Here is a 27,212-nt window from a genome sequence, read left to right on the forward strand (position 1 = left end):
GAGAGAGAGAGAGAGAGAGAGAGAGAGAGTCTGACCTGGTAAAAGAGAAAATCTGAGCTATGAGCAGCTTGTGTGTAAAATTTAAAAAAAAGACATGGATATTATATTTAATTTAAGTTTCATCTCATAGGCGATTTTAGACCCTTTTAAAAACAGCGTATTTTAGTATTATTTTCTTCAAATGGTATATTTTCCTAACTTGTCTATTTTAACAACAGTACAGGTTTAACTCCAGTGTTGTTGATGTCATGATGCTACAGTGCGCTCACACAGAAGTGTGGCTGGTTTGGTTAGCTGCGACATGAGACCTTCGCTGCTGCAGCAGAAAGAAGATGAAGAGGTAATTTAATATCACAAATCAGTGATGCAGATTTAAGACACACTTTAACTGAAATATAGCAAAAGTTCAAACTGTTTGGATAATGTGGGGACTGATTGCTGTAACATATCAAGTGTCAGCTTGTTTGTATTTGTTGTCTAAATATAGTCAAAAATGTTAGCTGATGTAGCTTAGCTTATTAGCTGATTTTAACCTTCTGATCCGCTTGTCTGCTGGGATAACACGAGCCGAGGAGCTGATGTACTTTATTAAGTTTGTTAAAAAATTTCTTATTTTCCTCTTCAGGTTGAAATGGGCTTCGGTTTATGTTCCAGATCCAGGTGACAGCAGGTCAAAATGATTTTGATGTCTGGGAGCAGCCAGAATTTAATTTTGATAGTGCTTTAAACAGATACGGACCAGTTTACATCTTTTATTTGCTCATTTGGGTGACTGCATGAAGCCTGACAGAGGAGGATGGAGAGGGAAAAGAAGGGAGAGCCTTGCCTCGGGTTTCATAACTAAAGGCTCCGCCCTAAAACGGGTGGATTAGATTGAAATCTCTGATTATTCCCTCTGAATTATTCTTAGACACAAATATAGGTCATCCAACTAATTAGGTTTCTTTTGTAAAGGGTTGATAACATTAGTAAACAGCATTATTCAAATCGCAAAGGAGACTCACCTTTCCCATGCCGGCGTGGGCGTGGCCCATCTTCACAACCACAGGGAAGGATGGACTTGTGAGCTGTAAAAAAACAAAACAGTGGGGTTTCACAACAACCGTATAATTCAAAATGATCAATACAGTGTCAATGATGCATATATGATAATATCATAGTGTGTAACTGTTCTTTCTGTCTGCCTCTGCATCTCGTTTGCGTCTGACCACCAAGCTCTCAGGACTCAACAAAGACAGAAGCAAAGTCATTTGTTACCATTACTGCTATAATTGTTTCATAGATACTACAATAACATAGTTATTGTACATTATTTTGACCACAATAATTTGATGTGTGATATAATGTGATGTGAAAATCAGATATCTTCGCACCCAGTCATCACGTTACGGATCTTTTCGCAGCTCTCGCTTCACTTACTGCGGCACAACAAACCATGTGCGAAGATTTTGTCTGCTTATTGCAGAAGAAAAAAAGTAAATCCAGGGTGAACGTCTGTGGTGTTCAAACAATACCTGACTACGGGAAGGCGTTTACTGCAGCTCACACTTCAAACGGATTCATCTAGTACTTTAAAACAACAGAACTGAGCAGTGCTGCACATTAAAATGACAGAAGTACGACTGAAGCCATCTCCTGCAAAGGGTCTTGGTGTGATTGTTTAGCACCCGAGTGCAATTACCGTGTTTCGATCTGCACATATGACCCGAAAAGAAATGTAAAAATGTATCCGCTTTTGATTTACGGCCTGAAAATGGTCTAAAAAGCGCAGCAGTGAAAACATCCAAGGACTTGGATGTTACGCCAGTGATAAAGTCAAAGGTCAAATACATATTTTCTTTTTCAGTAGTCTGCTTAATGTTCCATGACCTTTTACACAGTCACTGTAACATAACAATCACATACTGTATCATCATCAAATACAGCTGCTATGCTTCTGGCAGCAGCATTTATGATTTATGAGAAAAATATTTAGCTCTTTAACATCTGAAATGTATTCTTGTCTAGTTCTACGGATCTACTGAGTGTCATTATTGAAATCTGTCAACACAAACAACAACTCTGACATATATTTTCTTGCTTTTTTATGTAAATTCCTGATATAATATATAAGAGTAAGATCGGGGAGTGTCCTAAAGGCTTGAAAAAGAACAGAACTGCACTTTGAACTCTCCCTTTTTATATATACAGTAAGACAGACGTGTGGTAAACGCCACACTGAGACACAACTCAAAGCAGACAGCTATTTCCATTGCAACTGTCTTGGATGTATACATCCAGTGTCCAGATCTGTCTTGTAAAATAACGCCCTGGCTCCTACTGAACCTAAAGCTGCTCAGTTTAGGAAGGATGAGGAGGAGACAGAAGAATGTGTGGGTTTATTACACAAAACTGCAACGTTTTGGGAAGCTGGAGGGAAGACCACAGCTCAATGGAATGGGCTTGGACAAACCCGACAGACCGCAAACACACTCTTTCTCATAGTTTACGCAACTGCAATGGATGAAATATCAACACATTACTTCAAACGTGGTTTAAACGCCCTTGATCAATTTGCTGATATGATTGTAAACGGGATGCAGTCTGAGGAGGGACTTTTCCAGTTTCATGAGCACTTTTCCCACTCTTGCGTGAAATAGCTCTCAGGCAGCAACGCCTAGTTAGACGAGAGGTCTGAAGGTCGTTTACAGCGGCTGTAATAGAGAATAACATTATTTGAATTTTTCAATTTATAAAAAAACTCAGAAACATACAATTCTATTCAAAGCCAAGTTTTCAATATTCAAAAAGCCTTCGTGCATTTTCCATTTTCACAAATGCATCTAGATAAGTACTGTGTGCACTGTGCTTATCGATGTGAATACCTGCAGGTGAAGCTTAAATAAACACTAAATGAAGATGCTGAGGGCACGGGCACCAGGCCAGATCATACCCTGAAATGTAAGATCAGGCCTGCCAGGAGGAAGGATACGCCCAAACAGCTGCTATCATTTGATCCAGGGCCTCCCTGGCAGTCATGTGACTGCACACCCTAATGCTGCTGTCAACTCGTTTCGAGGCTTGAACGGACACGGAGCTGCTCGAGGCTGTGAACGCCGCTTCTGCTGACAGGTTTTGACAGTGCAGGCCTGTCTGACACACTGCCAAGATAAAGTGTACTCTAACTGACGCCATTATCACTTTACAAGTGCCAGAATAAAGGAGGGAGGCAAGGCTGCAGAATGAGGTTCTCTTTCTAATGTCCAAGTACTTAACTTAACTAGGTATGAAGCATTACGTAAGGGAGGAGGAATAAATATACAAACTGGAAAGATGTAGATGTAAAAAGTCAAATGTAACACAGCAATACAGTATATAAAAGCCTATATCTGTGCCTCAGAGTCATGGTCTGAAATGTAACTATGGTAACAAGGTTTAAGTCATCATCATCCTCATTTTCATGAAATCAAATCTTGCTTTTGCCTCTTTTTTTTTAATAAATAGTTGTGAAATCCATCAATATCGCACAGATTTCAAACTGCCTTCAAAGCATAGGCTGCATATAAAAGATGGATGGTGCCTCCAGGACTGAAAAGTAAAAGTGCTTCTAAACCTGTGTTACTTCCAGTCACCTCGTCTAGCCATAAAAAGTCCAAGGAGCTCGGAAGGAAAGAAACTGGACCAGGTTTACATCTAAAAGATAAATATAATGTCTCACTTCATTTATGACAACAGTAAACTGTAAACAGTAAACTGTCCTGAGTCGTGTGACCCAGTGTTTTGAATTTTCCCTGTATTCCGATATTCATTGTTTATGTTTAAGTTCATTTAGCCATCTTAAGCTCCAAGGTTGCTCAGTTTTAGTTCTTTGTGTATTCGATGCCTTTGTGTCATCACTCCTGTGTTCAAGTCTCCCTCCCTTGTTGGTTCGTGTGTCTTTAACCTGTCATGTGTCATGTCTGCATCCTATTATGTTCCTGTTTTACTTTGAAAGTCTTGTTTCTATGTTCTATGCTTAGTGTTACTGATGATGTCATTCTAGTCAGCTGTTTTCCCCATGTGTTTCCACTTCCCCCGATCGCTTCCTGTGTGTATTTAGTCTGTGTTTTCTTTCAGTCTTTGTTTGCATGTCTAGCGACATCATGTCTCAGAGTTCTTCGTACTGATCAGGTTCATGTTCGGTTTATTTCATAGTTCCATAGTCACACGTACCTGTCCGGTTTCATGTCCATGTCTCTGGTTTCCCAGGTTAGTTTCAGGTTAGGGTTTGCCCTGTTCGCTCTTGCTTTGTTTTTGTGTTCACAAACGGCTCGCCTTTTGTTTAGAACTCAGTTCCATCTCCTACCGTGTCTGCATTTGGGTCCTACTATTCACTCAAACACACAGTCAGCTCCCACTGACCGTGACATAAACAACTTTCCTTATAGGCTTAAAGTTTATTTGGATAATTTCAAATCTTATCAGATACGAGATGTTTTTCTATTTTTTTTAAAATTTGGTTACATTCAGAGCAAAACAGATGACAAAATACTAAAACAGTCAATGCTCTGGGGTACGCTTACATCAAGACTGATGTGTTTACAGGTGCAGGAAAGAAATTTAGTTTTTAGGCTTTTTTTTGCAGCACTCGCTAAAACTGGCTTTCAGATTTAAATACACCTTACTCTATCCAAGCTAGGTAGCATTTCATTGTCACTCCTCCCATCTGAACATGCTCATGTCCTGCGATGGCAATGGTCATCTTCTATATACAGTCCATGATTGACACCCACATTAAATCCTGCTGATTACAAACCCCATTTGGGAACCTGCGACTATCAAGATCAGTTAATATCAGAGCTTTATTGTGTGATTTCAAAGCACCTTATTGTGTAAAGCCATTAAAGCCACCACTTTAGTTTTGTGCAAAAGTGTTGCATATCCCTAAATTACACAACAGCACATCTGAGACCATAACCTAACTGAAAAGTGTTCGCACTACACTGAGCTGGAATGAATTTCTTGTGTTGTTTAAATTCCACTTATGCTTCTATCTGGCCAAGGATCTTTCTGCTTGTCTTGCAAATCTACTGCTGCACGACTCAACACCTCCACATCCTTCAACAAGATTCAACAAGTTGTTCTAATGCATAATTTGTCCTAACTCTCTTAATTAGCAGAAACGGAGCTGACATCTAAATCAGACCTGTGTTTTCTCGTTGTTTTAAAGACTGTGGGAAGTAGGAGAGCAGTCAGGAGTTCCAAACTTGTACAGCGGTTACATGTGTGCGTCACATGACAAATGATAAGATGCCTGAGGTTCAACAAGTGTCTGAGAAGAGCCCAGCAGTAGCAGTAGAGTGTGGGTGTCTATTTATCTTCTGTTCAGGGTGGAAAGGGCTGCAGCCACCCACTCTGTCTGGACACATTGCTTCCAGTCATTCCCATTTGCATGGCGATGACGGCAGACTTGTCAAGAAGAGAAGACCACATCCTGTGCTTCCCAACAAACTGACGAGGCCTCGCTATTATCTCCTTGTTTCTTCACTGACCACAAAAACAGCTCAGCTGAAATTACAACATCAGCTAGACAAAGATTAAGACTGATCGCCAAAACTATCAAATTTAGACATTCAAGAAACTATTTGAAGAGTCATTTGACCAAGGATGTTACTGTGTGTCATCTGTAGGGATAACATGACAGTGTGAAAGGCGGTCTCAATATTGTACATTTCAAATCTTGCATTACATGCTTCTAGCAGGTTGGTGCAAAATACTTGGATTTCAACTTAAAAAGAAAAACGTGTGCTGAATTTACACAAAGTCCATGCTAGTGGCTGACCCGGTTTATAATATTTAAACTTCCTCTAGTTCTGCATTAACACCTTATTAAAATTAGATGTCAGTGGGGCTCCTGTGCTGCTGTGTTCAGGTCCAACAACTGCTAAAGCTACACTAAAACTGCTAATAAATGCAGAACAGCAGAAACTCTTCCTGAAATGTCTGTAACAAGGAAAGAAGAAGTCTCACTGGATAGAGCTTGCTTCCCCGTTTTGTTTAGAACTGTTTTAATTCGTCAAATCAGAGATCCAGCAAGGCCGGAAACACTCTCACAGATTCTTGTCTATGTTGACATGCCAGCGTCACACAGTCGCTGCAGATTTGTCTCCTGGAATCTCCTGTTTCAGCACATCTGAAAGGTTCTTAATTGGTTAGAGTACAGTGAACTCATTGTCCTGTTCAAGCTGTTTCAAATGATTTGATCTCATGGCATGGTGTGTTATCCTGCTGAAAGCAGCCATTAGAACATGTGTGTTCATAAAGAGATGATAAAGGGTCAGGAACAGTCCTTAGGTATGCTGTGGTGTTTAAACGATACTTAGTTGGTGCTATGGGGGCCGAAAGTGAGCCAAGAAAGCATCCACTCCACAACACCACCAGCCTGAAGTGTTGCTATAAGCAAGGATGGATCTGTGATGGATATGTGTTCATGATGTTTGAGCCAAATTGTCGTGAGTGACAGGTGTGGCACCTGATGCGGTCTTCTGCTGCAGAAGTCCACCTGCTTCAAGGTTCCACATGTTGTGCCATCAAAGATGCTTCTGCACACCTTTACAGCAACAGTAGGTCAAACTAACTTAGCTGTGCCATAGCTTCCCTACACTTAAAACCTAACACAGCATTTAAATCCATATATACTCTTTATTTTCTCCCCTCTGGCTTCTTGCTATCAAAGCTATTGTGCAGCGTTTCATTAGCAAAGCGGCTGAGCAGGATAAAAGCTCTGTGAGCAAACAAGGTCAACGACTGTCAGTTAGCTTGCTCACTAACAGGACTAGAAGTCATATTTGTGAGCTTAAGTCATGTCTGTTTTGTCGTGTTTAAAGTCTCTAAATAAAACACATTTAATGACACTTGGGTTTAAATTTTAAAAGGTTTGGAAAGCAGAAATGAAATTCTTTGCAAAGCACTGTCTCATTTCTATTTGAGAGCTGGAGTTAAAACTTTAAATGTTTTCTGAAGATTTCATCTATAAAAAGGAGCGACTGGTTTAAACTGTGGCGGTAAGCTTTTCTTCAGACATGAGGGAGTCTATTTTATGGGAAAAGTCTTTACTTGACAGTGATTGATATTTTTAAGGAGAGAATATGACAAAACAAGTTTCCGTCTTCGAAAAGAAAAAACCTCGGTGGCCGTCAGCGTCTCGGAGCTGTCCGATGTGGAAATGTTGGTCTGAAACTTCAGCTTCACCGTTCAGCCTTTTGTTCCCAGCAGTCTGTAAAAGGCATCCAGTGTGGTAAAGATGTTAAGAAGTCACATGCTAAAAAAGCTAATTATACGGTGGGTGATTTTACCAGTCTAGGTCCTTCTTTGGGAACACACAGGCTCCCCTCGAGTTACAGTAAAAGTGGCAGACGATCGGAGGTGGCACATGGTAGAAATACTTCAGGGAAACCCATCCGCCAACCTCACCGCCCCCTCTGCATAGCTGTATGCAAAGCTTGTGTGAGTCAGCCGGGACTGTTCCTCAGGTTGGTGTCTGAGGTGAATCATGCCTTCCTAACTTCAAAACAAATCCATGTGACATGTTGAACGCTTCCATCTGTGACTGGAGGGCAGGTCTGTATCCAGTGGAAACATATTCATTCGTCCCAGCGAAGTGACAAATTCGAACTGGCAAATCAATCTCAGGATTAATCACAAATAAATGTCGGCAAGTTTTCAGCTTTCAGAATCAACACAACACAAAAAGATGCTGAAAAGCCTTATAAAATCATTTCATCCATTGCTAATGCCAAAACTATCTATTATAGCAGCAGCAAGTCAACTTCTATATTCAACCAACCCACCAACAGTTGTCTTCTGCGCCACAGTGAATTACTTGCGGTCTGCCAGTATGACACACAAACACACACAGACACACACAACACGATGAAAACCTTGCAGAGAAGGGTTCAGTTGCTCGAGTTGCAGCGGGAGTTAAACCTCTCACTAGGGGCTCGTGCATTATAAAGGAAAACACATGGTGCATCCATCCTGCATTTATGATGTCTTAATTTTTATTATGGCCACTCAAAGCTGCCACATCAAGGAGAAGACATGAGGCACGATGGTTTAGGCAGACGACGAGAGCAGGGGGGACCCCGACCCAGAATCCTTTTCAAGAGTCTGACCGCAGCGAGACCAAAGACAGTTCGCCCACATCAAAACTCTGCCTGGGGACTAAGTGAGCCTCAAGAGGCCAGTAACGTTTATCACGCAGGTCCCTGCTAAGTTACTGACTGAATTCATACACCTGACAGGAGTGGAACCCTTTGAAACTGCTCCGTGTTTTAACTGAAAGCAGGAGGGTAAATTTGATTTGGAGCAATATTAAGTGGATAGGTGGCCAGTGCAAATAAACATTTATTAGACCAGAACCCTGCAGGGATGACATAAGGTGCTTTAAACGACGATGGTGGGTACAAGTCTGGTAAGACCAGGGGTTGAATCCAAATGCATACAATTTAGAGAATCAAGGGTTATTTATATTATGGCTACAGGTGAACCAACGTTTTACAGTTATAAAGAGCAGCATCTAATAACTGAATTAGAGCTCGTACTCAGTTTGAGTGATGAGCTTTATTGTCACTTTAAGATATTTGTTTTTGCCCTCTGAAAGAAGTTGTACTTGATCTTTGTTTAGTTAACATTTTTCAATAAGTCGTGTCTCTACTTTAAAACTCTTTTGTTTGTAAGTAGAGATAAATGGTTCAGCACACCGTGTTAGGGTTAATTTACTTAAGAGGTGCTAGGACACAGAATTTTGTTACCACTGTAAACAGCCTCTTTGCTAAGTTAAGCTAACCTACAGGTTTTAGCTACATATTTAAAGTGGATAGACAGAAAATTACTAAAATATTAAACTGTTCATATCTGATGTTCAAAATAATGTCAACAGGTCCTTATCTGGTATCATTTCTTAGTAAAACTGTCCCTGTTTGTTACAATTACTTTTTACAACGAGGACGTTCAAAGTTAAAGTCCTAATTTGTATCTAAGACCTCCTAAAATTTGTTTCAAGTACTTGGAACAGCAGTCAGCCATTTTCCTCACTCAGACCATAAACCTTCAGAACAAATTTTACACATGCCCCCAAACCAAGAGTGACATAATCATGACACATGCGGTAGTCCCAGGATCCATCACTGGAGCAGACTTCAAAAAGTTGTCATAGCAACTTCCTGGACAAACATCCGCCCAAAACTGTGGCAGATGTCCATTGTGTTAAAGTGTGTACAGTAAAAGCCATTTAATGCAGTGTGGTAATTATTGTTGTGGAATTTAAACTCATCTGGCTTCCATTAGGGTCTGTCCTGGTGTATTTCCATGAGGGAGGCAGCTGTCTGGAAAACAATCCCGAGGATAGAAGTTTCCGGGGTGGATGCTTCCAAGCACTAAAGTGCTGATGGAGTAGTGATGGAAATGGCCGGTGGTGTCTTCTGGTGGTCAAGCCACCTGCTTTGTCATCATAGGCAAGTGTTTAAGGACAGGAAGAATGTTTGCTGTTGAGCTCTTTCTCAAGATAAAGGCCTTCAACTCCATGCAAAAGTTATGAAATGTTTAGAGCTGACAGAGTAGTCCTTTAGATAAAAAGGTATAGGAAACCACAAAAACTAAGAATTAATGCACTCATTTGTTTCAAATTACTTTACATTTACGAAACCAGTAAACCTGAATCTAAAAAGTTACTTTTACACTGAAAGGCAAAGAAGTTCACTTCTGTCCGTGAAAATCACGCTGGATATCTAAACTGATTTGAACTGGATCTATAAAAGGATGCCACATCATTTGATGGAAAAGAAAAGGATCAACCTACAGTGGGCTGAATTCAAAGACACCCCGGGAATTAGAAACGCGAGACACTAGTCCAATTTGCGAAAATGTCATTGCAGTAACTCAAAATAGTGAGCAGTAGTTTTTATTGCCCCCATGTGCTGGTGTGCATGTTTCTTGGGATGGGATGACAGATAGCGTCCTGAGAGATTTCCCCCCCAGATCTGGAACAGGGCATCACCAGTAGATGGTTCTTATATCGCACTTTTGTACTCTAAATGAGCACTTGCCTCATACACCCATTTACACAAGCACTTTGTTTTATGCAAGTGCTTTCTAGCTAAAATCCACACACAATTATACTCCAATGGACGTATGAGAGCAACTGGGGGTTAGTATCTTCCTCAAGGATATTTGGCATCCAATTAGTAGCTGACCTGCTCTACCAACTGAGCTAAAGTCACCCCAAAGTACAACTTAGGTACAACCTGGCGGTGATGGATGGAGCAAAACATAATTTCTCAGAAACTTTTAGAAACTTATAAATGGTGAAAGGTATTTCAGAAAAGAAAAAGGGGAAAACCAAACAAAATCTAACTCTTGTTTGGAGTGTGTCCTTTAAAACCTCTTCTTTTGGATGGCTCAGTCTTTCTGTGGTTAGTCATGAACCATACCCTGGTGAGACCAGAGGGTGTGTGTTTTGTTGTTCATAGCTGTACAAACCAGAGCAGGAGGCAAGTCATCCTACATGACTGGAATCCCCCTTTAATCCAGACCGGAGACTCTACACAAACATTTATGCACAGCATGGAAACACAGTCACATTATGCAAGTATTTTTTCTAGCTGTTAAGATATTCACAAAGGTGTTTAGATAGCTTGCAATAACAGTGTTTTGATTAAACTGGCAGAGAGGATCTCTACCCGTTATCTTAGTCATCTCACAAACACTCAACCTTCTGGTGCGTTTGCTCATCTCGGATCTACCACAGTTGTTCATTACATTTGACGCAGGTTCATTTCAATACTCCTATCAGATTATGTAAGATTAGAAGGTTAGGGCATGATACACAAAATTACATTTCCTCACTGCATAGTTAAAATCTGACCTAAATGTGAATGTGTATTTAAAAACAACATTCAAGGAAGAATGATCATGTTATTGCTCGCAGTTTGCATCATTTGTAGACATCGAGTTTGTGATAAACTGTTGCATGTAGATTAAAGGCGTTACAAAGGACAAAAGACTCTGTATTGAAAAGTTACCCAATAACTTTTTTTGTGGTTTGTGGCTAATGAAAAGGATATTCAGCTTCCTTACAAAATTAAAAGAAAAACAAACAAAAAAACTGACTCCCCTCCGTGAATCGCTACCTTATCGTAGTGGAGGGGTTTGTGTGTCTCAGGGATCCCAGGGGCTATGTTGTCCGGGAGCTTTTGCCCCCTGGTAGGGTCTCCCATGGCAAGTTGGTCCTGGGTGAGGGACCAGACAACGAGCGATTCAGATGACCCTTATGAGAATATCACCGAGGGAACAGTTTACCCTGTCCGGGATAGGGTTACCGGGGCCCCGCCCTGGAGCCAGGCCCGGGGAGGTTGCCCAAGGGTGAGCGTCTGGTGGCCGGGCCTTAGTACATAAGATAAGATAAGATAAGATAACCTTTATTAGTCCCACACGTGGGAAATTTGTTTTGTCACATGGGGCTCGGCTAGGCACAGCGCGAAAAGGGGACATGGGCCCATCCTCCTGCAGGCAACCACCCGCAGGAGGCGCAGTAGAGGTTGGGCGCACTGTGTGCCGGGCGGCAGCCAGGAGCAGAGGCCCTGGCGGGCTACCAAGACTGGCTAGGAGGAGGCCCTGGGGCAGACCCAGGACATGCTGGAGAGATTATATCTCTGGGCTGGCCTGGGAACGCCTTGGTGTTCTCCCGGACAAGCTAGAGGAGGTGGCTGGGGAGAGGGAGGTCTGGGCCTCTGCTTAACCTGTTGCCCCCGCGACCCAAGCCCGGATAAGCGGAAGATGGATGGATGGACAAAAACTGACTGACTGTTTGGTGATTTCCCGGGTCAACACACCACAATCACATGATTAGTTCATTACCTCTGGAGAACTTCGCGACATGTTGAGGAGGAGCCATTTAAATCAGCTGTGTTGGCTCAAGGACACATCTAAAACTTGCAGGACACCGGCCCTCGAGTTGGAGTTAACTAACCACCCCTGCCACAGCATCTAGATCGGACTTTTACTAGGCCACTCCAAAGTCTTTATTTAGTTTTTCTTAAGCCATTGAGAGGTGGACCTGCCGGTGTGTGTTTTGGATCATTGTCCCGCTGCACAACCCAAGAGCTCTTGGAGTAATTTTGGTCGGTGGGTTGCTCCTGGGAAGCTTCACCACTGTTCCAAGTTTTCTTGATTTGTAGATAATGGTTCGGTGTGGTTCAATGGAGTCCCAAAGCCTTGGGCCTTAAGCCTTTCCAGACTGACAGATGCCAGTAACTTTGTTTCTCAGTGGTTTCTGTAGATCATGGTATGATGTGGGCTCAACAGTGCTGCCAATAATCAGACCTGATTGTGTTTAGTGAAACTGAACTCAGCTTTCCAAAAAATGTGGTCAATCACAACTAATTTAGGATTTAAGAAGATGGGCAATTACTTTTTCACACAGGACCGGGAAGGTTTGGGTTACTTTTCTCCCTTAAATCCCTGAAATTATCGTTTAAAAACTGCATTTTGTATTTACTCGGGTTATCTTTGTCTAATGTTAAAATTTGTTTGATGATCTGAAACATGCAAGTGTGACAAATATGCAAAAAAATAGGAAATCAGGAAGGGGGCAAACACTTTTCACACCACTGTAGTTGATTATCATCAAAAGTATTCTGGTTCAAATCCAAATTTGCACTTATTATTCCTGAACGCTTTCTATGACTGAAATGTATTTAGGAGACTTCAACAGCTTGATTGCTTTCAAATGTAGATCAATTCCAGCTCATTTATCAGCACTGCTGCAGTGTTTTGCAGAGTACCGCCCTTTCCCGCTGCTTGCACAGCTGGTATGAATACAGATTAGCTTTGCCACATCCAGCTGTTCCAAACCATCTTCCTCCTTGATCTTCTCCTTCTCTCCTCCCTGTGTACCATGTCTTAATTAAAAACAGTAGCAGTGCTGACATTTGGGCCGAGCCCTGGTATGCACGCTGCACATGGCTGCCTTCCCTCCTCCACTGTCCAAAGAGTTGCTTATTCCTCCTGTCAAACACCCCTAACTTTAACATTTAAATGTGTACAAATGGATCAGTTCTACACAAAAATGGACTTTTCAACGAGGGAATGATGGGAGAAGCTACCCATTGAGGCCATTAGCTGTTTTTATGTACCACGCTGTTAACATGGGAGTATATAGACCATAGACTTTACATAAAAGATGGACAAAGCCACCGTGAAATTACCCATTGGTTTTGGCTTCGCCATGTTGGTTTTTTATAGCCAGAAGTAGAAGTAGCAGAATGAGAGGGAGCTAAATTGTCAGCTAACGCTGGCAAGCTTGGTAAGCAGATTACATCTGGAAGCTGCACAGGTATTATAGATAGAGTCACATGAATAAAATCCCTGAGACAGAAGACTAATAAAAGCCTAGAACTTATTCAGTGAAACTGAACTATGATCTCAGATGGTTTGTGCCACAAAGTAAGTCATATTATTTGAAAATGAAAATGCTCCAACTGCACAAACACGGTGAACATGTCTAGTTCAGTTACTCCAGTTAGCTGAGGGGAGGTCTAGCAGACACCGACTGGCTACAGCTGCCTATGACAGGACACCTGTCAATCAAATCACACCATGCAGGCTTTCTCACTTTATTACTGATGTCCTAATAACCTCTACAGATGAATGGGATCACGTGAAGCTTGAATTTGTAATTCTCATAGAAATGACAACTAATAAAAGGGTCGTGAGCCTGCCTATGCATAGGCCCCAGATTTGTCTCTCGGGTCTAGACCGGAGTTGTCGGGGGTGAAGCAAATTGAATACATTTATGTTTGACAAGTTTAAGTTCCTACTCTGCCTTTTGCTCCGTTTGAATAAATACTTGATCCCAGCATTGAGGGATTTAATTCATGCCTTGGCGAGCTGTAATTTTCTTCACAAAGTTGCACGAAACTGTAGCAAACCATGAAGTTAAAGCCCAGTGTAAACACGGTTAAAGAAACACTCGATGCAGACTCTTGACATCTGCTTTATGTCCCAAATATCATAAACGAAACTGCATATTTAAAACATCCAGCTCTCCTTTGTTTTAATGTATTTTCTGTGGGAACAGGAAATTGGAGCGGGATATAGTGCAGGAAGGAATTATTCAAAGAGAGACTGCAAGGACGTTTTCTTGGAAAAATCACGTGGTCCGAGATGAGTAGAGGCAGCTGAGCGGCTTTCACGGACAGTACCAACTGCCAGCAGTGTGTCACTGTGACCTTTGAACTCTCGAAGTGTGCGGAGACACGGGCAGGGGAAAATACATTTGACGTCACGAGAGAACATTTTGTATTTGTGCGCTGTCGCGTTACTCACAGGTGCAGGTTTGGATCGGCGATTGTTTTTGCCAGCATCACTGAGCTGAAAGGTTTGACTGAATGATTCCATTCACTCCATGCATCATAACGCACCGAGGCCAAATCTGCACACAGCCACTTCATTTCTGCTCCATCTTTTCCGAGACCTAATACTGCCGGAGCCCCTGGAAACTGGGAAAGAAGCATCGCTTTTCCTTTAGAGTGAAAGGAATGTGGCACAGTGTTGATGGCTTTTGCAGGACTGGCTCACCCAGGACCCGTCTGTCCTTTTTCTTCAGGAGCAGGAATGTAGGTTAGTGAATTGATTATCGCTAATAAGGCCTGTCCAGGTCCCTATTAAAGCACAACCGCAGAGGAGCTGGACCTAAATAGCTGCACTCAAGTGGAGTCTGGACATGTACTTAACACTGAGTTTCAAACAAATCTCTGTTTATTTAAAATGAATAGACTGGACTGCAGTAGTGGCTGTGTCCTGTTATTAAAATATATTGGCTAACCATCTGTAATGTCAACCACGTGTGAGATCGCTCAGATATTACAAGGAACTCATTGAGAGCAGATTTTGTCAGTCAGTGTTTTCAAAGATGGGACCAACAGGCATTTAAAGAGTTTTGGCCAAGCCTACGCTCTTTGTGCTAGAGGTACACCTTCTGTCTGATGTAAATGTTGCCATCAGTGAGTGTAAGCGCGGCTCTATGTGTGTGTTCACATACCAGCCAATTTGCTGTGGTGACTATACTACAAACCAGCAACACATACTTATTCCAAATGGACTAGAAAGCAGTCAGCTTAAGCCTTGCAACATCATTGTGGATGTGATGGCGCTACAGCACTATTTTAAAATATTTATCATTTCTGTTAAGCAACTATTAGTTTGTGGCAAAAAGCAATCTTCAATTCTGAAAATGTAGCCAGTACAGAAGTGCCTGTACAGCATTTCCTTTACTGTCCACATGAGGCCGGCTCTAAAAGCAAGCTCATCCCTTTTTATATTGTAGTACAAGGTGGACCAGGACGAGCATTGACAGAGCCCTACAAAATGACCTCCAGCAGGCCACTGGTGTGAATGTGTCCGACCAAACAATCGTCCTCTGGTTGGGCCTGTGCTCACTGCCCAGCACCATAGCATAGAGCACCAGAATTGGCAGCACTGTGCTTTTCACAAATGAAAGCAGGTTCACGCTGAGCACATGTGACAGATGTGAAAGGGTCTAGAGCAGCTGTGGACGATCTTATGCTGCCTGTAACGTCGTTCGTCAGGACTGGTTTAGTGGTCAGTGATGGTCTGGAGAGCATATCGATGGAGGAACACAAGGGTGAATGACAATGCCCGGTTTCATGTGGTGATAGTATGTACGCAGCTCCTGGAGGATGAAGGAGTCGATACCAATGTCTGACTCCCGCATCCACCAAACCTAAATCCAATAGTACACCTCAGAAACATCATGGTTCAGTCTAACGCTGCCAGGTTTGACCTCAGACTGGCCAGGAGCTCAGTGATGCCCTGGTCCAGATCAGGGAGGAGAGCTTAGGAGACCTTTTTGAGTTTCATTTTTTCCACTTTTTGAATTAAGCTCTCTGTAGATAGATCATTTTCATTCCAGTGAAATGATGTGTCATCCTTTGGTGCCTAATACATTACTCAGTCCAAAATAAATATCCAGCATTCTTTTGTCCCATTGAGATGTGACAGTTTTTCAAACTAATGCTTTAACTTGTTTAAGCAGTGTATATATTACAATGTGCCAGAGAACATTAAAAACTGAAGCTTCAGATGATTTTCTGCTGCTTAATTATGCTAATGACAAATTCACTCACACGTTGATTTGGCCTCTTGTTATGCGACAACATTTAGGAGAGACAGGAGGCCTGAGTTAGTAAGAAACGGATACGTTTGAGTTACAAACCAGGTAAGACTAAACAGAGCAGATTCAGGGTAACATGACCTCCTGATACTGCTTGAAAAAAGCAGCAATCCACAGCAATGATAAACTGTGGAATTTTCCACTTCCCACCAAGTCCATGAAATTAAACTGTTCTATAAATATTATCTCGTCTACAAGGTTACATGATTCTTAAAACAGTAACTCATCAACTGTCTCAGTTTCCTGTTCTGTTAAACATTATGGAAAATTTCAAACGCCTGAATTACATACAGTATGCTTAGACAGATGGAAAAAAGTGGCAGGGGAATCCTGATACTGTGATGTCATGTTTCTAAGTTTAACCCTGCCTGAGCACCCTCCGCCCTCCCAGTGTGTGATGTCAGCATCCTGCGAACCCCATAGACACCCTTAACCTCTGACCTGACGATGAGTCACTTGACCATCTTCCCTAAATTAACTTTCCCTCTCCCCCTCCCACATGCACCTTCCCACTGTTGTTCGGGTTTCTGGGAAAAGCTGTTTTTTTTTGGTTGTTTTTTTACAGTTTCTGATCAGAAGAAACCATTTACCAGATGAACTCTGTTTGAAGCAGTTAATAAAGAACACCGTGATACTTGCTAAAGAATGCCACACTTGTGCAAAGGAAAGCAACATGACTAAACACACGTACCTGTTTGGGCTTCTTACTCAAATAAGTAAATGATTCTCAGAAATGCAGGTTATTTGTCTGCTCTCCCAGAAATCAACTGAAATTAAAACAGGTGACCAATAACGTAAATACTGGTTTCCTTGGGTGTTTCTTCTTAAATTTTACTAGTGACCAGGAGAGTGGTGCACTTTATTCAGCTCAGATATGTTGACTACAAGCTTAACCTTATCACGAAGGTTCCTGTTGCTAGTCAGCTACGTGTCAGTAGCTGGCAATGGGGCATTTGGATGCATTAGTAGTGATGACGGCGTTAACACCTCTGAGCTGCATTAACGCCTAATAACCCCTCACACGAACTAATCTGCGTTAAGTCAACTGACAATTTTGACGCGTTAATGTGTTAATGTTGACAGCACTAATTTATAGACTATTTGGGGACAGCAATCATGCTAACATATCAAAGAGCAGTTCCTAGTTCTTGTCTTTCTCATGAATGTAAGTAAAACTGTTCTTTGAGGTGTGTTTGTTTTTCACCTACACTTACACCTGGGTCATCTAAACGAAATCGATCGAAATGACATCGTACTTTAAAACAGATCACGCCATTTTATTAAACTTCCTTAAAATACATTTGCAGAGTAAAGTCAGGGACGTTTTAGCTCACAGGAAATGTTAATATGAATGTTACTCTATTGCACTGTACAGTGACGCAGTCAAAACACTTATGAATAGAAACAGAATTTAAGATAAAATTATACAAAAGTGGAAAACTTCCTTGTTGTAGGATGTTGCTAGGAGTTGCTGGGCCATGAAAACTTATGCTACAAAGCTCTCAGTGCAAAGTTTTCGTGCTGATTTTAATCCCAGAGGACGTTTGGAACTCTGCAGTTGCTGAGTTAGCAAAGAGTTGGTGGGTACGCTTTAGCACACAGAGACGCCGCTCTGTAAGATTTTGTGGTTGAGTTTCTAAACTGCGTAGTTCTTTCAGTGATGGTGTCCCACCATGCTTAAATTCACTGAGCACTGTTTTGGGGTGGCTGTGGCTCAGGACAAAGACCTGTACCTGCTGCTAAGTTCATCAACACCAAAGCAGCTTAAACTGATTAACAGCGCCTCCAAAACTTAACTGACCAGATCAATATCCTAGAAGTTTAACTGAGTTGATGATAAACTCTGATTAAAGTGTTCCTTTCATTTTTTTGAGGAGTGTAATAACATTATGAGCCACTAAAAAAATGATGATAACCATGTACTGAGCAGCATAGTTTATGTTGTTATTATGTATCATCTTTTAAAAGCCTGATAATCTATTTTCATGTTTTCTTAAAAATATAGACATATATATTTGTCTCCCGGAGGCCTTTTCATATAGTAAGATTTGCCAGTTAAGTCAAATTTAAAAAAAATCTTTTAACATTTTTTTAAATGTACATAAATATGTCAAGGTTAATGTGATGATGACCTAGTTTGAGGCCACCTAACAGATTTTTGGGGTTTTCTTCTCCTGTTCTCAGCACTGAATCCGGCTTCGGCATTCTCTCAACCTTAAGGAATTTGTCAAAGCTATTTCCATGCTGTCATATGCGCATGTTTATGGTTAGGCCTGGTGTCTCATTGTCTCATGCCGTAATACAACATAGTCATTTTGTGGGGTTTCCTGACCGCACACACACCAAATATGTACAGTACAGTGCAGCAGGGGAGCCTGCGTCTGAGCAGCGAGTGCTGCGGTTGCATTTGGCCTGCCTGAGTAGGAAGTTACTGACCGTTCATCATATTTTATTGTAGGGGGAGTCCCATTGTGAGCAGGATCATGGGTCAGGGCCATGTTTGTGTTTCTTCTTCTGATGTCTTAACTACACATCAAATGACAGACATGCTGGAGTTGGTAACCAGTGAGCATCTGCTCAAATATTCAGTGAAGATAACATGCTGAGTAGCTCAACATCAGGCCGTCATGTCATTTTGTAAAATTCAGCTGAAACAGTGGGGAGGTGAACAGCCACCAATATCAAACTTGTACAGAATGGTTTCAGATAGCAAGCCCTGAGCTCATTTCCAACTATTCAAACTCTATTGTTCAGATAAAAGCAACAGTGATAGCTAAGGTTATCTAGTAACGTCATTCCATACCAGAGAAACAATGACATCACTTGTGCCCTTACAGCCATTTATTGGTTTGCTCTACTTTCCTAGACACTTAGAAACAGAGACAGAATAACTGGCTTGCACTTCCTTTATTTGGAACAATATCAGGCAAGCAAGGTCACAGTCTAAGTCCACTACTCCTTTATGTTCAGCAAAGAGGCCTGCATTCGATTTCTTTCATTTTCAGGAGTGCTAAATGATAACAAAGGGCAGATCACCAACCTGCATTTTGCCTTTTTTAAAAAAAACAAACAAACAGTTTATTAATGCAGATAAAGACTAACAGCTAAATATTTATTACGTTGCTTCATTTTTGTTTGCCAGCTCTACAGCACAAAGTGTTTCAGCATCTTTCAGCATCTTTCAGGTTTTACTGTGGGGAAGGGGGTAAAAGTTGATAAAGTGTAATATCCCAGTGTTTTGTGTTGTGATATTGTATCCACACGGGGAGCCAAAATGTCAATATTTTATTAAATAAATATAAATATTCTGGTAATACTACTAATACTAAGATTATCAGAAGATTGCATGTAATTGCCAACTTGACCCCACTGACCCCACTCAATCACAGACAGGGAAAGACAGCAGACTGACTCCATCTTATGGCAACATTTAGGGCAGGTTTTAGTGACAGTGTTGTTATGCTGAGGTGAGATGTCTTTATTTTACTGGATAAGACAGCGACAGCTGCCAATGTTACATTTGAGGACATAATTTGCAGTTTAAAAAATGTGGTAAATCATAATATGTGTTATTGTACTATTCCCCATATTGCAAAATGTTCCAATAATATCATATTGTGAGTGAAGTATTGTGATAAAGTTGTATTGTGGTGTGTTTGGTGACTCCTATGTCTACAGTACTGCCCTGTTTTAGCTTTTGTGTGTTGGTGTCCCGAGCCCATCGCAACACTGCTGTACGTTAATTAACAAATTAAGGTGTTAATTAACAAAGTTAGCAGGTCACTTTTTAGAAGTGATGGACCCTGAGAAGTGGATGCAAGGAACGTCTTTCTTTTCCACCCCAAGATAGCAGGGGGAAAAAATCTCAGTACTGAGAGTGCCGTCCACCTTCAAGCCCTGATCTTGGAGCAGAATGAACTGTGATGGATCAAATGCATCATTAGAGCAACAACACTCTAATGTTGTGGCTACACTGAACACCTGAATCTAGCATGTGCATTGAACTTGCTAGTACCAGCTAGCACAGATTTCAGCATTGTACTGCCTGCATACTACATCCAAACCTTTGGTCAATGGAAAATTAGGACTCAAATGTGAGAAGTTCATCAAAGAGTGTTATGGAAGAGCGTACTCTGCTGTGTTAATATGCCCTGAGAAAAAAAGAAAGCTTTGAAAATGTGTCTCTCTCCAGACTGACAGACAAGACAGATCCAGGAAATCGTGGATTTTTCTCCTTGGCTCATAATGAAAGCCGTGTTGCTCACGAGACAGCCCAGTTACTAATCTTTGTATGTGGGATAACAAAAGAGTTAAAGATTACAGAGGAACTGGCAGCAACGCGCTCAGTCAAAGGTACATGAAGTTCACAAACGTAACTGCATGCCTAGTTAGGCTGGGGGATGAAATGGGACAAAACAGGAATGCTGATTAAATAGTGACAAAATATCACCACTTTGACTATGCCTGTTTCATTCATATCATCGCTTAAGTGTAACATCCATCCTCATCAGTAGCAGTTTCTAAAAAGATCGAATTAGAATTCAGCAGAATTGAGTTTAGCTTCTTCATGGAACTCTCCCAGTTTACAACAGTCCCAGTTTACCATGTGGCCCCTTGAGAAAAGTAACCGCTGACCCCTGAGCTGGAGGTTGCTTAGTAACTTAAACCTGTAGTTGTTAACCTACTCCTGTTACACAGTTTTGCAACAGTGTAGCAACTCTTAAACCTGAAAACACCACAGAATACAGAAGAAAAGCTCACCAAACTTGCTCTGCCTGTGAATCAGACAGCTCCACATCAAACGCGCGCTGCAGGTGTAACCACTATAAATATGCATTCCATACAATCCGTGGCACATCTGACCCAGGAGCAGTCATCAAAGGCTTACATGTTTGGTGAACCTGAAGCATAACCCTGTACAGAACTAAGCAAATCAATCCTCGAAATTTTTAGTACAGAAAACAGAAACTGTGAGATAGGAGGAATAACGTGCATCTGGCCTCAAACTGGCAACCTTTGGATGACTTTTCCTTTATGCCTACAAGCCAAACAATACTTTTACTTTATAGTGTCAATGCTGACTTGAAAATAGAAACATTAAATGCCTGTGATAAAGCATCTGCTTGTACCAACTGCACTGGTTTGGGTAAACTGTGTGAAATAACTTCCAGTCCCTTCCTAATAACCACACTCCACCTGCAGTTCAGTTTACCACCCAGTGGAGTTTCACTGGACAACAGGTGTTTCCTTTGTGTCCACGCAGCCACCCAGCGAGTTGGAGAAAGATCCTTCGCCAAACCGCAAGATCCCAAATCCTCCTGCGAAATACGGCCAGTGCGCCTGCTGTGTCACGACTTTCACTGCCGGTCCTCCTCACAGTGCCGAGCTGCAGAGCAGAGATCATCCTGTGTGTCCCATTTAGGTGGAATGGCATGTAAGCCGAACACCAGGGCCGGGTGAGTGAGGGCTGGATGCTGTCCCTCGGCGACCGTCTCTCCCAGCGGTGCTATCTTTTCAAGTTCCAACTCTTCCTGTGCCTCTCTAGAGGCCTGTCAGTCGGATGAAAGGTATTTCCTCTGAGTCACCACTATGTTGTCTTTTGTCAACCATGGCTTAAAGACCTCTGGTACAAAAAGCTGTTGTCTGCTCCCCCGGCGAACGGCCAGCCTCACAACAAACCTTTTTCTATAATTGGACTTTTTCAGATGAAATGCACTATGCTCTGCATTATTCTTACAGGATGCTGGCCTACTTTTAGCAGCATGATTTCCAGAGGGTGTTGAGGGTTTTTTTCCCCTTCAGTTGCATGGATCAACTCACAGTGACAGACTGTGAGAGACACACATAACCAGAATATTCTGGAGGCCATCGTCTGTTTTATCTTGTCCCATTTCTGACAGTAAAGTTAAAGTAGAACACGATGCTTGCATAGCATGGGCCTATCATTTTTAATAGTGCACCTACAATCTTCAAACATAAACTTATTGTTGAACTCGAGCATCCCCACCGCATCTGTCTTACTCTCTCGACTATCCAGCGAGAGCGTCTCAAGCCAAAAAGACACATTGAACCCACACACATATGGTGAACAGCTCTCTCTATTCAGCTGCTCACTCCAAAAAGGAAAATTTACCTTCACATGCTCTGCGCTACACATAATAAATCACTTTTTTGATGCTTGCTACATTCCGAGAAATATTTTGCAGTGAAGTGTTGCGCTTTTCATTTTCGAGCCGCCTTCCGTCGGTCTCCCTCGTAAACATTCACTCTGCAACTTCCTACATTTTCAAGAATTCCTGTTGACAGAAACCAAAGGACAAAGTTTGCATGTTGCTTTCTGCCCAGATTAGAGTGAGAGAAACAGACCCAAAAGGAAGAGGAGGGCGGGGCTCATTCAAGTTCATTTATAGCTCCTTATCATACGTACATCTGCAGACGACTCTGCAAGGACAAAACAAAGAAGGGACAATCAATCCCAGAATGACGTCACGGTGCCCGACAGGAGTCCAAAGTCATTGTATGGGCTCAGTGAGCACTGTGTGCCACGACTTAAATGGTCATGACAACGTGCGAGTGTGTTCACCGCACACCACCGCCGACCGGTCCCTGCAGATGGCCCCGCCCCTCCCTGAGTCTGGCTCTGCTGGATGTTTCTTTCTGTTAAAAGGAGTTTTTCCTTACATGTCACCATGTAAGTGCTCATGAGGGAGTTCTTGATGGATGGGGTTTTCTCTGTATTATTTACAATATAAAGCACTTTTAGGTGACTCCTGTTGTGATTTAGCACTACATAAATAAAACTGAATTTAATTCAGTTGAATAGACTCTCACAGTTCTGTATTTCATATTAAATTCGATGACTTGTATATTTTTATTCTTTCATTGAGTGTAAAGAGACAATAGCACTTAGTATATTTTTATCTATAAAGCCCTACTGAAAAAGCGCCCTTCTTATTGGTGGAAATTTTCAACAGTTGCAAACACCTGTTGTGATTTGTGCTCTTCTAGTCCAGATGCCATAATTTCAAGCACTTAGGACACAGGTGCCGAACTCCAGGCCTTGAGGGCCGGTGTCCTGTAGGTTTTAGGTGTGTCCTTGATCCAACACAGCTGATTTAAATGGCTAAATGACCTCCTCAACATGTCTTGAATTCTAGAGAAGCCTGGTAATGAACGAATCATTTGGTTCAGGTGTATTGACCCAGGTTGAAATCTAAAACCTGCAGGACACCGGCCCTTGAGGCCTGGAGTTCCTGACTTAGGACTACCATTTCCTGGATGACAGAGAACCTACAAACTCGAGGGACTTGAGAAGAAGAAAAAGAAAAAAGAAAGAAAAGAAAATGGTCAGTCCTCAGCCTCTCATAGTATGGCACAACTGGCTCTGAGCTGACAATCACTTCTGACAACTTTAAGGACAATTTATATTCTAAAGCAGTCTATGCCAATAATCACCATATTAGGTTTGTGCATTCTTTGGCCCTGATTCATGTTGTTATCTTATACAATATGTTAGAAATGCAGAGCTGTTCCACTGCTATGAAGTCATATGTAATTTGGCCCAAGTGAATCACTCCTTTCTGCAGCCGGCCTTAACTTCCTGCTAGTCTGGACCTTCCCGTTTTCATCGCCAAAGCCACAAATGACACATGCAGATTCACTGCTTCAGTAGGGGATGCCAATAAATTTGGCTTGGATTTGAGGTCGGAGACTGAACTAACAGTACTAACAGCATGGGCATTTTCTGTGCTTGAATACAATTACGCAGCTGACGTGTTTTCAATAATGTGTGCTGGAAATGTAGCTGCTGTTGACCATCGGATGAGGCTGTACCTCTGATAACACACTGTGAAAATGAATTTCCGCAGATGGTTAATGTCCTGCTGGCTGAAATGCGTTGACGCGTTACACCTGAATGTACCGCTGAACAAACACTGACTTCTTTTGATGAGTTCTTGATGCGAGTCATGGGTGAGGGATAAAACAGAAAGTCCTGAGGTGCCTGTGCAGTATTTCAGCCTGTTAGTCTTTCTGAGCGTGACACATTAACAAAAGCATCCATTAAGTGGCCTTTAAATGACTGAATTTTCTCAAAGTTGGCATATGCTTTTCCAAGAACAAGCAATCTCTCTGCAGGAAAATCAATGGATGCTGCCAACAACTTCTCAACTTTTTGATCTACATGATGTCAAAAAGATGGGATGTCCTTAATGTAGCAGTTACACAAGGCCCGCCCCCACTGGCTGTTCAAACCTTCAGTTTGCCAGGGGCAGGCAATCAGAAGTAAGCTGGCTTAAAGAGGTGCTAAAACAGCATTTAAAGAGTTTAGAGTTGTGCAAATTTACTCTAACAGAATCCAAGAAATGAGCATAATGGGACCACATGTACAAGGCAAACAGTCAGCTTTAAAATTTATGATTAAAAGTTTAAAACTGAAATTTCACATGCTTATCAGTACCCTGCTAATTACAAAATTAAGCCTTGGTGTGCCTGCGATGTCTCTTTAAAGCGTGATAACCATTAATGAAGGCCCATCTAGGGTCAGAGTTCCCCGACATGATTATTTGTGCCGCGCTTATGTAACCACGAGCAGCGTGAACACTTAACATAGCTCGCTCAGTCTCTCAGCAGATAAGCCCCGGCGGCGACAGAGCAGCGGATCTGTGAAGCAGTCAGGAGGGAAAGGAAAGAGGCTTTAACTGGCTAATATAACTGAATGTGCCTAACAGGTGGCTTGAGTAAAGCCTTTGCAAAACAAAGTGAAGCTATCCACAGGTCCACATGAATCTTCAAGCACAGTGATGATCAACCTTAAAGAGGGAGAGAAAAAAGAAGAGAGTGGTTTTCTCTGCCCTCACATCTGTTAATTTTACTGTGCAGAGATGAAGAGTCATCTGGTTGCCTCGGATTGCCGCTGCAGACTGTGTTTGCTATTACTCAGCATTAGTAATTAAAGGGGGCGTCAGAGGGTGGGCAGGATGACTAAGTGAGGCTCCTCGGTGAGAAATGAGCAAAAAGGAATCAAAAGAATAAAGGAGACATTGTTCATTATTTAGTTATTCTTCTTGCAGTCAGAAGGGGGTGAGGAGAGGGGGAGATAAAGTATTTCTGGAATTAATCTAGTGAATGAGATTTGATAAACAACTCTTTAAATTCATTAGTTGCTCATTTCTACTTAGAAACTGTGTTAATTGTTTGTTTGTTTTTGTACCAGTATGACATGTGAGTTCATACTGGCTATCTACATGTCTTTCATTAGTTATTACATAACTAAATCCTGTTTGTAATGAACATGACGCTAGACGACATTTTTACTAGTTGAGCTTCACTTATCTCACCCCGCTTTCCCTTCTGTGATCAACATCAAACAGTTGCACGCATATTTTTTTAGCTAACATCTCATTCTCTACTTTATGTTTCTGTATTTTTATTATTGTTGTTGTTTTTATTATATTTAGGTCTGTATGGGAAAATAAGATGAAGAGGGGGAAATGTTCCAGTATGTCATCGTGTCTGCTATTCCTAATAGCGTGTGATTGGCCGCACTGGTTGCGAGCTCTGAAGAGGGAGGGGCGTGAACCTTTCGTCGCGCGCTTATATGTGCGCGTGTGCTCCTCCGCGGGATCAGGGAGAAACGCTCGAGCAGAGAGAAGCGAGCTGTGACAGACGAGCAGCACTACAGACGTGGACGGTACTCGCAGAACCTGCTACATCTACTGACTACTTACTGAAGCAGCAGCTAGCGTGTGGTGGTGATTCAGCGGACTTAGTCGGACAGTTTTATTCCAGAGAGGGAGTGAGAAAGTTTGGAGAAATGCACTCAGTGTACCTGGTCAGCCTGCTGTTTATCTTCAGCACCCTGCATGTTAACCAGCTGACGGAGGGCTGCTCGTGCGCTCTCACGCACCCCCAAGACGCCTTCTGCAACTCCGACATAGGTGGGTAACCCCGATTTTTTTTCCCCCCTCTCATACTCATGAAAATTAGTGTGACTTTATTCTAACCACTGCACGGAGGTCAGATGTTAAAATAAAAGCTTTGCTTGTCACAGGAGCATGAAAAAACTGGTTCCTTCCAGTCCTTTCTGGGTTTTCGCATGCGGATCTCTCACTGTGAATTGGACATTTTTAATAAACTCTGGTAGTTTTTGGTCAGTGCAGGATGCTGATTAAAGTGAGAGAGCTTAAAATGTCCCAAACTGATGAAGACGCTTGAGGACCTGAGTATAAGAATCACCTGATTCAATTCACCTCGTGGTCCCACCTGTTTAAATCGGAGCGAGTGCAGAGTTCTCTTCCAGCATCTGCCTTGATGATCCTTAGCAGGCTTCCCCACACAGATGATTGAATGTTGTTGCTCTGTGCGTGTCTGTGTGTCAGAAAACTGTTTGACTTTTAATTTACTTCAAATATTCCGCTTTTGCTCGGGACACAAATGTCTGCACATTCTTCCCAAAGCTGTGCTCTGGTGGGAGGATGGGTGGGTGAGGGGGAATGTGCTTTGATTGGTGTGAATTGGAACCAGTTGAAAACAAGACCCACAGTGAGTTTACATGTTTCAAATACTGTTTATTTATCTGCACGCTCTGGTATGTCTGTGTTGAGCGGCTCAGTACGCCCGGCCTCGGGTTGATAAAGCAGCAGTGGAGGGTCGAGGTGTGCATGGCTTGTTTTACTGGCCTGGGTGTGCTTTCTCTGACTGCCCAGAATAATATGAATTTAGGATCTGGCTTAGCCTGGAACGCCGGTCCAACCTGACCTCTGTGGTTGGATAACACCAGTAAAGACCCGAGGATCATTTGATCTCTGCTGTAGGGAGAGAGGGCTGAAGTGTTTCAGATGGGACAGAAAGGCGGTTTTTATTGCAGACGAGGAGCGCAGACTCGCATTTGGGTTTCTGACTGGAGCCGATATTTTGTTTTAATCTCATTTGACCTGAAAATGTGTGAACCGTCATGAGGCACTCTAAAATCCTTAACCCGAGCTCAAACAATAATCTCTCA

At 42.1% G+C, this 27,212-nt stretch overlaps 2 protein-coding genes across 2 annotated transcripts in view; one reads left to right on the forward strand and one right to left on the reverse strand.

Moving 5' to 3' along the window:
- LOC102299925 (synapsin-3) overlaps positions 1-27,212 on the reverse strand; it is a 160,182-nt gene that overhangs the window by 30,409 nt on the left and 102,561 nt on the right. The window contains exon 8 of the mRNA XM_005939231.3: positions 1,005-1,067. Coding sequence (XP_005939293.1) covers positions 1,005-1,067 — 63 coding nt within the window. The remainder of the gene's footprint in view (positions 1-1,004; positions 1,068-27,212) is intronic.
- The window catches only part of LOC102299618 (metalloproteinase inhibitor 3), a 16,968-nt gene continuing 15,574 nt past the window's right edge, over positions 25,819-27,212 (forward strand). The window contains exon 1 of the mRNA XM_005939230.3: positions 25,819-26,148. Within this exon, the coding sequence (XP_005939292.2) occupies positions 26,025-26,148 (124 nt within the window). The 5' untranslated portion in view covers positions 25,819-26,024. The remainder of the gene's footprint in view (positions 26,149-27,212) is intronic.

This window comes from Haplochromis burtoni, unplaced genomic scaffold, assembly GCF_018398535.1.
Source record: "Haplochromis burtoni strain Fernald_Lab_line unplaced genomic scaffold, NCSU_Asbu1 Contig_267, whole genome shotgun sequence".
Taxonomy (NCBI): domain Eukaryota; kingdom Metazoa; phylum Chordata; class Actinopteri; order Cichliformes; family Cichlidae; genus Haplochromis; species Haplochromis burtoni.